The sequence below is a fragment of the Phyllostomus hastatus genome, unplaced genomic scaffold (assembly GCF_019186645.2).
Source record: "Phyllostomus hastatus isolate PE091 unplaced genomic scaffold, TTU_PhHast_1.1 phas_contig_80, whole genome shotgun sequence".
Taxonomy (NCBI): domain Eukaryota; kingdom Metazoa; phylum Chordata; class Mammalia; order Chiroptera; family Phyllostomidae; genus Phyllostomus; species Phyllostomus hastatus.
Window position 1 is genome coordinate 20,462,605 of NW_025333960.1, and position 14,091 is coordinate 20,476,695.

Sequence of the window (14,091 nt, forward strand, 5' to 3'; positions counted from 1 at the left end):
GAAAAACATCTGAGCTTCCTGGGCACACCTGAATTGGAGCCACAGGAGTGTCTGTGATTGTGAGACAGAGACAGTGGTAGAAGGGAAGAGGTCCTGTGTGGGATCCCCAAAAAACCCCTAACACTTAAATTGAAGGTCAGAGGGGAGTGAGCCAGCAAATGAGACTGAGACATAACAATAAGTCAGAAAACAGATGGTGGAAAATGCCTGGGGTTGGAGTAAAACCATACATTTTCCCAAGAGGAGTGGTCGTTTTCTCATGACATTAATGATCTGTATCTTTTTGGTTTCCATTTGCACATGCTGGTTATAGATTCCTATGAAACAAAGCCATAGTAGCTAGCATTTATTGCATCCTCCCTATGTGCCAATCACTGTATATGATGCTTGCCAAGATTCATAACACTTAACCATCGTACCCATCCCGGCGGTTGGATATTGCAGCACTGTTGTCCCTTTTAATTAAGGAGGCAGCTGGAGCTGAGAACAGTCTGTAACCTGAGAGCAGCTGAGAGCCAGTGGCAGCTCTTCCTCTGTTGAGTCCCCTGGTAATCGACATTGTTTCCCTGCTCCAGGATCACTTCCTCTCTCTAAATGTAGAAGAAGGTCGTCTCCTGGTGCAACACAAACTGAATTCAGAGCCACCAAAGGAAAGTGGAGTTGGAGACATCATAAACGATGGGAATGATCATTCGGTATATCTTTTGAGTCTGTTTACTTAAACTGTTGAATATCCTTAGTCCTTTCAAATTAAGCCAGTGCCCAAAACACTTTTCTATTACCAGATGAACTTGTAATTATTAACCGAGAGACATGTCCTTTTAAAATTTGAACATTTGGGCATGAAATATGTTAACGTGTATATGGCATATGTAAAACACAATTTCAAATGCAAATTTTTCTATTAATGCTTTAAATATGTAAATATTAATTTTTAAAATATTAATATAAATATTAAATGTTTTAATGTTACATTTTTATAATGCAGAAGTGCTATGTCATATATATAAATAAATCTGAAGGAAGACAAAAACATAGTAACTCTGGAGCATTGTGAACAGGATTCCTGTATTTCCCATTGCTCACTGAGTTTCCTCCCTTGTATTTCAGATTCAGATCCGAATTGGAAACGCCCACAAAAGTATGCGGATAAGTGTGAATTCTAAACATGTTACAATTAACAGCAAAATATTTCATTTTGACACATATTATCTAGGAGGAATTCCACTTTCAATCAGGGAAAGGTAAGATGTTATATAACATATAATAATACTAATACATATATTATCAATATATGTATATTACATATATTACTAATTACTAATTACTAATATATATTACTAATAACTAATTACTAATATATATATTACTAATACATATATTATCAGTATATGTATATTATCAATATATGTATACTAATACATACATATCAATATATTAATATATTGATAATATATATATTTTTTAAAATATGTATGTGCCTTTTTTTAAGATTTTATTTATTTACTTTTAGAGAGGGAAGGGAGAGAGAAAGAGAGAGAGAGAAACATCAATGTGTGGTTGCTGGGGGCCGTGGCCTGCAACCCAGGCATATGCCCTGACTGGGAATCGAACCTGCGATGCTTTGGTTTGCAGCCTGCACTCAATCCACTGAGCTACACCAGCCAGGGCTAGATGTTATATATATTTTTTAAGGAAGCAGATTGCCTCTCTTAGTGGTTAGGATCGCTACTGATTAGTTTGCATATTTTAAATTCCACTGAAAATAAACACAAAAAGTTGGCTTTTCAGTATTAACAGTGTTAGACAACAGAGCAAAACAGGCTATAAATACTAGATGGGGTGGTGAGGGTGCCACCCCCCCATCATTCTTGGGAGGAGAGAAGCCACAGGAACATAGATGGTGGTGACAATGCTGCCAATTAGAATGGAGGCTGTGGCCCTAGGTCCTTAAAGGTAGTGTGAGAGATGCCCTGGCCGGGTGGCTCAGTTCGTTGGAGCATCATCCTGTGCACTGAAAAGTTACAGGTTTGATTCCCAGTCAGGGCACACACACAGATTGCAGATTTGGTCCCTGGTTGGGGCACGTATAGGAGGCAACCAATCAATGTTTCTCTCTCACATCAATGTTTCTCTCTCTCTTCTCCTTTCTCTCTCTCTTCTCTTCTTTCTCTCTCTGTCATCAATAAAAAACATATCCTCGGGTGAGGATTTAAAAAAAAAAAAGGTAATGTAAGACAGCATGGGCAATCCCATGCTGGAGAAGCAGTCCTGGGCACCAGAAGCTGGACTGGGGTTGCTGCCTTTGGGGGGTATTTCTAGAATGTAAGGCACAACTGTACCACCTGCCCCTCTGTATGTTATTGAGCATAGAATACATGCAAACCTGTTTCCCAGACTAATGAATACATGAATGAATTAAATTCATTTAAAAGGAAGTAAAGCTTAATCTGAATGAGGAAAAAACACTTTGAGAATGTACTTAACAAAAACGTTTACATTTTGTTTATATCTTCCAAAAAGGGTTTAAGAGAGCTGATGGTAGTGCACGGAAAGAAGATATCCTGGGCGGGTTAGTGTCTAGTTAAGGGAATCCCAGAATGTTCAATTACAATTACTTAAATGAGATCTGAGGCTAGTTAACTTTTTGTTCCAATTTATCAATCAGTTGGAAGGACTACTTTATATGAATTACAAGGTGTTACCCAAAGGTATTTTTCCTTCTACAGTCCTTATGCATTTGAGCATCTCTCCGTCTTTAGCAAGGAGGCACTAATCTTTGTTTCAAAGTTTTCAGGGTCATCCCCAAAGATAAAAATGCAGGTGAGAAATTTTAGTGCTTTCATGAATTTGCGTGGCATCCTTGCGTAGGGGCCATGCTAAGCTTCTCTGTATTGTTCCAATTTTAGTATATGTACTGCTGAAGCGAGCACAATTTTAGCACTTTAATAGAGTTTGGAGTGAAATTTTTCACTCCTTAGATTGTTGAACTGGAAAAGACCTTGTAGGTCATGGTATGTAATCTCTGAATTTTACAGATGAAGAAATTAGGAGCCAAAAGGTGATATTAATATTTAATATCATCAATATTAAATAGCAATTCAATCATGAATAGCTAGTTAGGAAGGGTCAATAATCTTGATTTTATTCAACTAAATGTAATAAAATAGAGAAATTTAAGGTAGCACTATTGTGTACATCTGAGGTTATGATTTATTTGTTCATTACTCATTGAGTGTTCCGTGACATCAGGCAGTGTGGCGGGTGTTGGGAAGACAGTGATGACCAGGGCAGAGCCACAACTGTGGTGAAAGGAGATAGTAGAATGTGACCAATGCCGCAAGAGGGGAAGCTCAGGGTGCTAGGAGACCTGGGAAGGGAATCTAATCCAGTTGGGGGCCTCAGGAAATTGGCCTCTGGGTAGACCTGAAAGATGCTAGCAGTCAGCTTATGCGAAGAGCCACACACTAGAGAAAGGGTGAGCTTTCAGAGAACTGGAGGGCACTGTGAAGCAGGCCAGGGCTGCCCCACAGGGCTGGTGTGGAAAGCAGGGGCCAGACCACTGAGGATCTTTAAAGTCATAGTAAGGAGCCATCGGGGGGACTTCAGTAGAGAAAGGACGTGATCAAATCTGGGTTCTCAGTAACTCACTCTGGTTCGAGGTAGAGATTGGATGAAGAGGGGAAAGAGCAGAGGCAGGTGGAGTGGTTGGAAGATGAGAGTATTAACGGTGGTGAGAGAAGAGGGTGGCCTGACCAGGGGAATGGCAGTGCAGGTAAGGAAATAGGAGTGGATTCCCAACATATTTAGGACAGTGAGTGGGCAGTACTGAATGGTGGCTTGGCTTTGGGGAATAAAGGAGAAAAGTGCTCAAGAACTGCACATGGTTTGTGATCTAGCACTTGGGCAGATGGAGAGCAGGGAGGGAGGAGCGGGGTGCTGAGTTTGTCCTGAGCTAGCAGGTGGAGAAGCCAAGACAGGGTGGGAAATAAGGTCTAGACCTCTGAAGAGAAGTCCAAGAAGAAGAGGGTGTGAATCAAGCTTGGGTACAGCTGGGTACTGAGGTTGTGGGGCAGGTGGGCTCACCCAGAGTAGTGAGGAATTCTCAGAGGAAGTACATTGTTCAGTGATTTGCACTAGTCTGAGGGCAGAAGGCCCCCAGACAGCCATGTAGGGGCCAGGCAAGCAAAGTTGACCAGGAAAGGGTATTGGGTGAAAATCCAAAGAAATGGTTCTGTTTTGGGCTCAGCCATCAAAGAGCTGCCTGACCTTGGGTTAAGTCGGCACTCAGCCTTCCTTTTCCTTGTCATCATCTCTACCCATTAAAGCAACACACAGATGGATGTAGGTATGCATATGCATCAGTATACACATATACACTTGTCGTAGTAACCTGTCCTAAGGTCTTCCAAACAAGGGACAACTTCCTTTTTCTGGGCAAATTTACACTTTGATTTTTTAAATTCAAATCATAAGAACGTGGAAAATGCAGGACATAGAGGCCAGTCGAAAGATCTCACTGGCTTTTTACTCCCCCACAGATAAAATGCTAGGCAATATATTCAACACTTTCTGGTCCTCCTTGATAGTCCAGAGAGTCCCGAAAGTCCCTGTGACATGGGCCTCTGGGGGCAGGTGGGCATAGAGGAGTTCATTCTGAGCCCTGGCATGAATGGAAGGCTCTTACAGGCAGTAGGAAGTGCTTAAATCTAATGTGGAGAAAAGCAAGCTAGAGTAATCTCTAAATAAAGCAGCTTTGACCAAGAGATTTCGTGGGTGTTCTGTTTTCTCCTTTCACTGTAGTGTGTCTTCTGGGAGTAGGACCCAGAGCTTGCAATGCCGCCTTTAGGATTCCAGTCAGGAGCCGCAACATGTTAACCCCACTTGTTTCCCATGAGAAGGGAGAACCATCTCTGACAGTACCAGAGAGTCCCGAACCAACAAGAAGCTTTTCCTGAGGACTGACACATTGAGTGTAATAATAAAACATTATTGAATATAATAATAAAACATTAAAATGAAAATAATTTGAAAAGTAAAATCAGTCAAGGATGTCTTGGACATTTTCCTAAGCACCCAGCCCTGGCTTTAGGATTACATTTTGCTCTTACTGCCCTCTGAAATCTGCCTCCAGCAGGCTGGCACCTGGCTGAGCCTTTGTGAACCGAGGGGTCCATGGTGTGCATACACAGCCCAAAGTGCCAGCCCATGAATACCTCAGCTTGTACCCCTCTGCAGTCCCATTCCTCTAGCAAGTGTGTGTAGTCCCTGCATCCTGGAGTAAACATGGAACTCTATGCTCTCAAAGACTCAGAGTAACAAGGATGTCCCAAAGAATAGTGGAATAAATCTACCATCTCATCATCTCTGATGCAGATAAATATTCTGCAGGAGAGAGCCATGATCATTCCGAGTGCTGTGGGTGCACAAGCTGTGCATGTGTGAGGCTCGAGGGCTTCAGGTGACACTTGCTTGTGTGTTCCACTGACCACTCAGGTCCCAGTGCTGCTGCTTTCCCGCTGCACAACTTCAGGCAGGTTACTCAGCCTCCCTTAGCCTCCTGCTACACCTGTAATGTGGGCACAGTAACTGCCTCTCTCTCGGGGTGGTTGAGGGATTCAGAGCAGTGAGCACAGTGCCAGGCATGTGGTACATGCTCAGGAAATGTGAGATGAGAAAGTAGCTCCCTCAGAGGTCATTGTGAGGACAGCATGACACTGCCGTGCACAGAACAGGCGTCCGTGTCTGTTAGTGCCCTTTCTCTCCCCCTTACTTTCTGCCACTGTCTTCTTCCTCCAGCCTGTACTTTCTGGAAAGAAGGGCCTCAGGAGATGTTGATGTGCCTAAAGCACACTGAAATGAAAGAGAGGGTGGATCTAAATGTTCGTATAAATAGACAAGCTCCAGCAACTCATATTAACTTTCCTCCTCTTCTGAGGGAAAAAGCCATCTTTATTCAATAATTAAGCTGATGCTGCAATTCCAGTGAGGATTCATTTCTTCCTTTTCCTTTAATAAAATTTAATTTTATGCATACTGCATGTAGCTAAACTGTTTATAATGAATTGAATAAAAATGAATGCAGACACCCTTCCATTTAGAAAAGTGAGCTGCCTTAGGGATTTATAATGAAATCAGCTTTGTGTTCTTCTTAGTACATCATTTGTTTAAGAAACACAAATATTTGCCTGGATTCCAGTCGGCTCATGCGTGTTAATGTTTAATGTGAATTCACCGTCAAACAGAGCCAGAAGTCAAATCAAAAGGGAAACACTAAGGCAGCTGCATGGGAAGAGCTGCTTTAGAGATGGTTCTCCTTATAATCGTTGCATTATGGGAACAGTTACTGAGTCTGCCATCACATTTTGAGTCCCTGCTCCATATTGAGTGCCATTTGAGTGTGTTACCCATATTAACTCATTTAAACTCCTGACAACCCTGGGAAACAGATTACATATCCCATTGCATACGTGGGAAAATAGAGGCACAGCAAAGGTACGTCGCCTGGTCAGGCAGCAGAGACAGGACTTGAGCCCAGGCAGTCTGGCTCCAGAGCCCACAGCTCCAGAGCAGGCCTATCTCGCCTCTGAGAAGCACCTCCTGAGCGTTCATGACCACGTCCACATCTGGTTGCAGGCATTGCCTGAGCACTGGCTAGTTTAATCCTCACAACAACCCCTTAGGAGGTGGTGGACACAGCATATGAGGCCAGACAGTGCTTCCTCTGTCCCAGCTTGGCACTGGTTAAATATCAAGCCACATTTTTTATAATTGTCTAGAACCAAAAAGTAACAGTTTGTTTCTTCTAAGTTTAACTTAGAAACGGACAGGGGAAAAGGCTAACTTAAAAGTGGCTAACTCAAAGGTGGACAGAAAAAAAGAGCAAAACTTTTCTAGAGCATTCCTGACTCTGATAAATTACTTATTAATTTATTAATATGTGCTTATGAATATTTATAGTATATTGATTTATTAATATACTTTCTCTTCACCACATATTGCCATGACTCCTGCATGGGCACGGGATAGGGAGCAATTTGACATATTGTGTATCTTCTCTGTCTCTATACCTTTGGGGGACACTGGCCATTCTTCTGTCAACACTACAGTGTTCCATTTTTAAAGCGGAGAATGCAGAATCACACAGAAAGAAAGTAGATTTTCCCAGCATCACAAAATAAGGATTTTATAGAAATCCCATGAGAACAGGTAACCCTAAAGCACACACTTGTTTATGGGTGAGAAGTAGCAAAGTGCGGTGTTTCAGCTCCAGGTCTCAGGTAAGCCTGGTCTGGTACATCCTTGTCCTTTCTGTGTGCCCCAAATCAGGTTCAACATTTCTACACCTGCTTTCCGAGGCTGCATGAAGAATCTGAAGAAAACCAGTGGCGTAGTGAGGTTGAATGATACTGTGGGAGTAACAAAGAAGTGCTCAGAAGACTGGGAGGTAAGTGAAGAGTTCAAAGCTGTACGAGTGAATGCTCCCCAACCAACTTGTTTTTGGTATTCGTTAACACATCAACTTCGGACTCTTTTCTGGTAGCACAGAACTGTTACTGAGAGCTGGCTCATACACACTCCCCACATGCTTGCAAAACCTCTTTAGGTTTGCATATGAAATTTGTAAGAAAGAAGGAATACCAACTATACACATAGAAACCTATAGATGATTGATAATTATCATTCAGAAAAGCAAAATCAGTTTCTTCAGGAGATGTCATGAACCACATTAATCAGTTGTTGTGAGAAGACATAGAATAAGGTTGGATTTTAAGCCATGAAATGATTGTAATGCTAGTAATTTATTGTGTTTGCATTTCAGCTCGTGCGGTCTGCCTCATTCTCCAGGGGAGGACAATTGAGTTTCACCTATGCAGACTCTTCATTGCCCAGCCAGTTCCAGACCTCCTTTGGGTTTCAGACCTTTCAACCCAGCGGCACATTATTAAGTCATCTGGCAGGGGTATGAAACATGGCATGAATATTGAACAAGATTTAAACTTGACTCAAAGTTTGATGTCAGAAACAATAGAGCAGGAGTGTCAAACTCATTTTCACTAGGGGCCACATCAGCCTTGGGATTGCCTTCAAAGGGCCGAATGTAATATTAGGACTGTATACATGTAACTGCTCCTTAACAGTTAAGGGAGAGCTCAGCGCTGCCACCAGGTAGAAACAAGGTGCTGGGCCAGATAAAACAAGGTGGAGGGCCAGATTCGACCCCGGGACTTATGTTTGCCATCTATACAATAGAGAGATTTGGAACAGAAATTGGAAGTTGAAATATTCATCCCAGGTTAGGTCCTAAAGGAAATCAGGCTTAGAAAGTACATTAGAGTTCACAGAATTGAATTTGTGTGTATTCATGGGCTTATTTTCATTCTTTTTAGATTTATATTTTGAGTCAAAGTAAATTATAACTGTTATAAATAATAATGTAGCTTAAAGTTTTAGATCTAATGAAAAAATCAGAATGTATCCCCATTATTCTTTTTTGATATCACAAAAGATAGCCCTCATTTTTGCAGCAGCAGCTAGTTGGACAATATTTACGTCTGAGAAATGGGAGAAAAGAATGTCCCTTGTTCTTTGCTCATGTACAACAGAACCACAGAAAATCCCTTTAGCAAAGAGATACCCTCTATAATTTAAGAGGATTTAGCTAGTGCAGTTACATAGGCTTGGGAGTCAACTGATACTTAGAAATCCCCTTGTGGAACAAGTGGGATTTAAAAAGAGAAGTAGAAATAGCATACTGCCATTCTTGCATTTGTTTATTCAGGATTTCCAGCACAACAGACATCTAGTATTTGTGGAAAGGAAGGATGGTAGCTGACTCTGTGAATGTGTCATATTAGAAAGCCTTTCCTCCCCTGGCCAGGTGGTTCATTTGGTTGGAGCATCGACCCATACACTAAAAGGTTATGGGTTCGATCTCTTGTCAGGGCACACACCTAGGCTGCGGGTTTGATCCCAGGTCAGGAAGCATGTGGGAGGCAACTGATCAATCTTTCTTTCCCACATCTATGTCTGTCTTTCTGTCTCTGTCTCGGTCTCTCAAATCAATAAACATGTCCTCAGGTGAGGATTTAATACACATATATACACACACACATATATATATATAAGAAAAGGAAGCCTTTTCTCTCTTGACATCTTTGCTATTAGCCTTTAGAGAACTTTTTTCAAAAACCAGTGCAAGGAAGGCACATGCCAACATTTAGATTGTGAGAATGGCTCTTCCATCAAAACAGGATGTTTTGATCTACTCTTTTGACATGGAACACTTGTTTCTTCTGCCAAGGGTAGGGACGCTTGGTACATAACATACAAAATGATCATAAGCAGATGGCAGATTTAATTGACTTAGTAAAAGATGAGGTGAGTCCCAGGCTATGCAGGAATCCTAGAAATATCCTAGGAACATGGCCCTCAACTTCATAATGGGTTAGCTAAGAAATACGTATCAGTCAGCATTCTTTTACCTAGTTCACGATGAATATTGCCAATGGAAAAAAAATCAACATAAAATGAAAGTGACATGGGTACAGCCATCACTATAAAAGCTGTTTTAGATTAAAACCTCACTGAAGAATTACATCTTGCTGAAAACTGCAAAAATTGTACTTGGTAAGAGGAAACATCAACAAAATTAAAATGGCAATTGCTAAAACTACCATGATTTTTTTTAAATTAAGAATTGACAGAAACAATCAAATTATCTTGCCAGAATTTAGATCTGCAGAGTTTGACATAGGAAAATTGAACTTCCTAGAAATTATGACCCCAAAATTAAAAATTCATAATGCCTGAACATAAGAGTTCATTATTATAATCACATATGAAAAAAATGATGGGTCAAGTCTTCATTCTAAAGTTTATTCTGGAAAGAATTGATCTAATGAAAATAACTTTAGCAAAATTAAAGTGAAAATAGAAAAATTTTAAAAATGGTTTAACTGTTTTGCATAATTAATGGAGAAATTAAATTACTTTATGAATGTAGGTCCATAAAATGCTTTTGACAAATCTACCAGTGTTGAAATAATTTGCATAAGATTTTTATATTCATGAACATGGAGTTAAAATATTTAAAAATAATCTTTAGATCCAAATACCAAAGTCAAAATATTTGGGTCAAAACACCCTAACTGTTTTATACTTAGTTTTGATTGTAAATTCAGTACTGATACAATCATAATCCTTAAGTGAAAATTCATTGTGTTGATGGGTACACCCTGTAATGATTTCAGATGAGCAGCCTCCACATCACCCTGGAGGACGGTCACATCGAACTCAGCACCAGGGACAGCAGCGGCCCAATTTTAAGATCTCCACAGACATACATGGACGGTTTACTGCACTTCGTATCTGTTATAATGGACAACTCTGGGTGAGTAGAATGGCAAGTCTGCCAGAGCTCTAAGGATTTTACTTTATTTAGTTTAATGGTATTTTCTAGTATCTTTCTTGTAAAATATTTGTCCTTGAGACTGACACTATTTTACTAGTAAGTCTGGGCCTTCTTCCTGGTTCTATATCAGCTTCCTCATTAAGAAATAATCAACACTGGATGGATACATACATTGTGATATATTCCAAATGGGAGAGAAAAAGGGATGTAATGAGAGTGGAAGCTCCACAGCTCCCTGTGCCAGCACAGTCCCTGGGGCGCTGGTTAGTTCTCCATCCAGGCGCTGGTGATGTTGCTGTATTCACATTGCAGAACTCACTGAGCTGTACAATTTCAATGTATGCACTTTCTGAATGTGCAGGAGACTTTAATAAAAATGTGTGCAAAAAGAAATGCATGGAAAAACTGTAAATGCTCTTTAAAAATAAGTCCAGTTCACTGAGTTGCTGTTTGTAAAAGACACTGAGTCTGCACTGAAGACAGTAAGTTGACCACGGGAGACAACCTTTTCCTCTCCCCAGCACTTCTCACCTTTGTTTTCTTCCCTCCTCTTTCAGACTCCGGCTTCTCATTGATGACCAGCTTCTGAAAAGCAACCAAAGGCTACAAGGCTCTTCAAGTTCCCAGCACTCTCTGCGTCTGGGCGGGAATAATTTTGAGGGCTGTATCAGCAACGTTTTTTTCCTAAGGTATGAGCCCTTTTCTCTGTGTGATGAGAACGGCCTGCCAATGCAGATGGCGTCATTGGTTGTTACGGGGTTGGATTGCCACACACGTTCAGAGAATGACTTCTCTGGCATAACACACACATTAAAAACAAACTCACAACAACCAAAAAAGAAAAAGAAAAAAAACACTTGGGCCCAGCCTTCCTTTGTAGAAGCAGCTTTGGCATGTAACCTTGGAAAAGGTGTTATAGCATTAAGTTTCAGATTATGTTTCTGAAAAATATTCACACTGAAATATTACTTCATTTTAATCAAGGTTGCACAGTTAGATTTAATCAGCTCTCCCTGTTCTCAGGCCAGGGATTGTGTGGACCAGTGCAATGCTAAGAGACCAAACTGCCACAGCGTTGACATTCCAGAGAGAGTAGAGCCAGAGGCTTGCATGCAAATGCTTTAATGTTCTGTCCTTGTGATATAAAATGATTATTTTTAAATAAGAAGCAAAACCTTCCCCAGGACAGAGGGAGAGCCCAGGACTGGTCATGAACCTCAGGCAGCCTGTTGGGAGCTTGGGAGCTTCTATTGCCCCTCAAGGCTCAGACAACAATCATGAGAAAAAGCAGACGTATCTGTAGTACTTCCCTATTCAAATGCAGCAAGAAAAACCCTTTCCTAAACTCACTTCTGAGGTTTCCTTATGTTCACCATCATTCTAAACCAGCAACCTTCAACCTGTGTGGCACACTGGTGTGCCACAAGAATTTGTAAAACGTGCAATACCTGACCACTTAGTCAGACCCACTGACCTCTTTTTCTCTTAGGTTGTCAAACAAACAAACAACAAAATGACAACAGCCAACACAACAATAGCCATTCAGTGTGAATGAATTAAAATGATACCTATTTTTGGCTGGACATTTTTTGGTGTGCTGCAGAATTTTAGTAACTAGTGTATATGTGTCGTGAGATGAAAAATGTTGAAAATCATTGCTGTAGATCATCTAGTGCCTGCATTTGTCCTCTTTGCATATTTTGTTGTCATATTTCTACATGATACCTGTTCTAAAGAAAGAACTGCAGTATTCTAGCTTTGCCACAACCCTGACCATTCAGAAAGAAAAAGCAAAGGGAAAAGAAAAAGAGGAGTTTCTCAAGCCCTCCTGCAGGCAAGGAGCAGTGCTGGGTATTTTAGGGAGTACACAGGTGGGCAGAGCACATGCTCATCCTCTGTGAGGAGCCAGTGGTGCCCCCAGGTACAAGGGGCAGTTGAAGGAAAGGGTACCCAGAAACCCTGGCAGTAAGAATGTGTTTTCAGAACAATCTCTCCCTGCCAGCGTGTCTTCCTTGATGTGTCCAAGTTTGGCAGTGGCTTTTTTTTTCTTCCCTCATTCCAGGTTATCACAGCGTCCTGAAGTCCTAGATTTGACCACTAAATCTATCCAGAAAGATGTGTCCCTGGGAGGCTGCAGCTTAAACAAACCACCTTTTCTAATGTTGCTTGAAGGTTCTACAAAGTTTAACAGAGCCATGACTTTCAATATCAACAAGGTAAGTGCCAAACCTTACCCTGGGTTTTGCTTCTCACCATCTCATGGGAGAGTTGGGGGAGGGGTGGGCGGGGTGTGGATCACCTGATCCTAAGATGCCCAGTGCCTGCAGTAAGTGGGATTGTTGGGTTATCCACAGTTCAATTATGCCAAAATGTCAAGGCGGTTTTCTTTTTAGGTTTTATTTTGTATCGATGAAAATTTGGCAATTTTTGCAGACACAAAACAGACTAAGCCTTGACTTCTGTTCCCAAATTTCTATAGCTGATGTCTTGCTCTTTTGACACTTCCAGCAGGTACAGTAATTGTCTCTAGAATTCAGGGCCCATGCCCCTTCCTGCTCCCCACAGACACCTCTCTGTCCCGCCTCTGTGACAGATGCACAATGCACCCAGGCCTTGCTGAGACCAGTGTGGCTTGACCTTGACTGCACTTGAGAACACTCGAAGAGCTTTTAAAATCCCAACACTCAGGTTGCATCCCACCCAGTTAAGTCAAGTGGTTCAGATGGCAGAAGTTAGTCAAGTTCCCTGAGGTGATACTAATGTGCAGTGCTAAAAGGGGTTGAAAGGAAACAAAATTCCTTGTTTGGAGCAGCAGAAGCATCGTAAGGAATTGAACACAGGGTTAGGACTTAAAGAATTCCTTGTTCTGCCTGAGGTCAATGGTGTGAACCCCCCACGTCTGAGGTTACAATTAACATGATTAATAAAAAACACTGAGCACCTCTATGTGCCAGGCATTGCCCTAAGCTCTTTAAGAGGATTTTCTCACTAAATCCACAAGTAACCTTGTGAGAGAAGTGCTATTACCAGCCACCTCTCACAGAAAAGGGTGTTGTGGTTTAGAAGGGCAAGCAACGTGCCTAAGCTCCCGCAGATGGAGGGTAGAGCTGGAATTCAAACCCAGGCAGCCTGACTCCAGAACCTGCGTGCTCTTAAAACCAATCTGCTTCTGTTCAGCACGCTTTTCACTTAATGTCAACCACACACTGCTTGTCTGCCAATATTTCCCTGCTGTACAATGATTTGGAGGAGTTTAATAGATAGTACATAATAAGAAATGTTTTATGCTATTAAGAAGGAATATACTTCATAATTCCCAAAGGGTTATCATTTCACAGTTATGGAAAGATTATCTTTAGACCTGCCCCATCGGGAATGAAGTCATATATTCTTTTTTTTTTGACTGTGAGGCTGAAAATTACTGAGAGACTAAATTAGTACAGTGGTGATGGAGACCGAGAGATGGAAATGGATTCAAAGCTATTTAAAAGATAAAATATACATGACAGAGTAATTGAATGTGGGTGGCAAGGGAGAGGTAGGAGTTAATACAATTCTGAGGTATCTAGTCTGGTATGGGTACTGGATGGATGGAGATGCCATTGTGGAAGAGGACAGGACAAGTATTTGGAGGGAAAGAGGATGAGTGGAGTTTGTGGCATATTTAGCGGCAGGTG

At 41.3% G+C, this 14,091-nt stretch overlaps 1 protein-coding gene and 1 non-coding gene across 3 annotated transcripts in view; one reads left to right on the plus strand and one right to left on the minus strand.

Annotated features, from left to right (window-relative positions):
• The window catches only part of LAMA3 (laminin subunit alpha 3), a 248,937-nt gene that overhangs the window by 218,503 nt on the left and 16,343 nt on the right, over positions 1 to 14,091 (plus strand). For both annotated transcript variants that reach the window (XM_045849829.1, XM_045849830.1), the window contains 7 exons: positions 576 to 695; positions 1,111 to 1,244; positions 7,330 to 7,447; positions 7,823 to 7,963; positions 10,254 to 10,393; positions 10,972 to 11,103; positions 12,477 to 12,630. In XM_045849829.1, coding sequence (XP_045705785.1) covers positions 576 to 695; positions 1,111 to 1,244; positions 7,330 to 7,447; positions 7,823 to 7,963; positions 10,254 to 10,393; positions 10,972 to 11,103; positions 12,477 to 12,630 — 939 coding nt within the window. The remainder of the gene's footprint in view (positions 1 to 575; positions 696 to 1,110; positions 1,245 to 7,329; positions 7,448 to 7,822; positions 7,964 to 10,253; positions 10,394 to 10,971; positions 11,104 to 12,476; positions 12,631 to 14,091) is intronic.
• LOC123826510 lies at positions 2,827 to 2,933 on the minus strand. Its single transcript, XR_006787075.1, has one exon. It is a non-coding gene; the product is annotated as a U6 spliceosomal RNA (small nuclear RNA).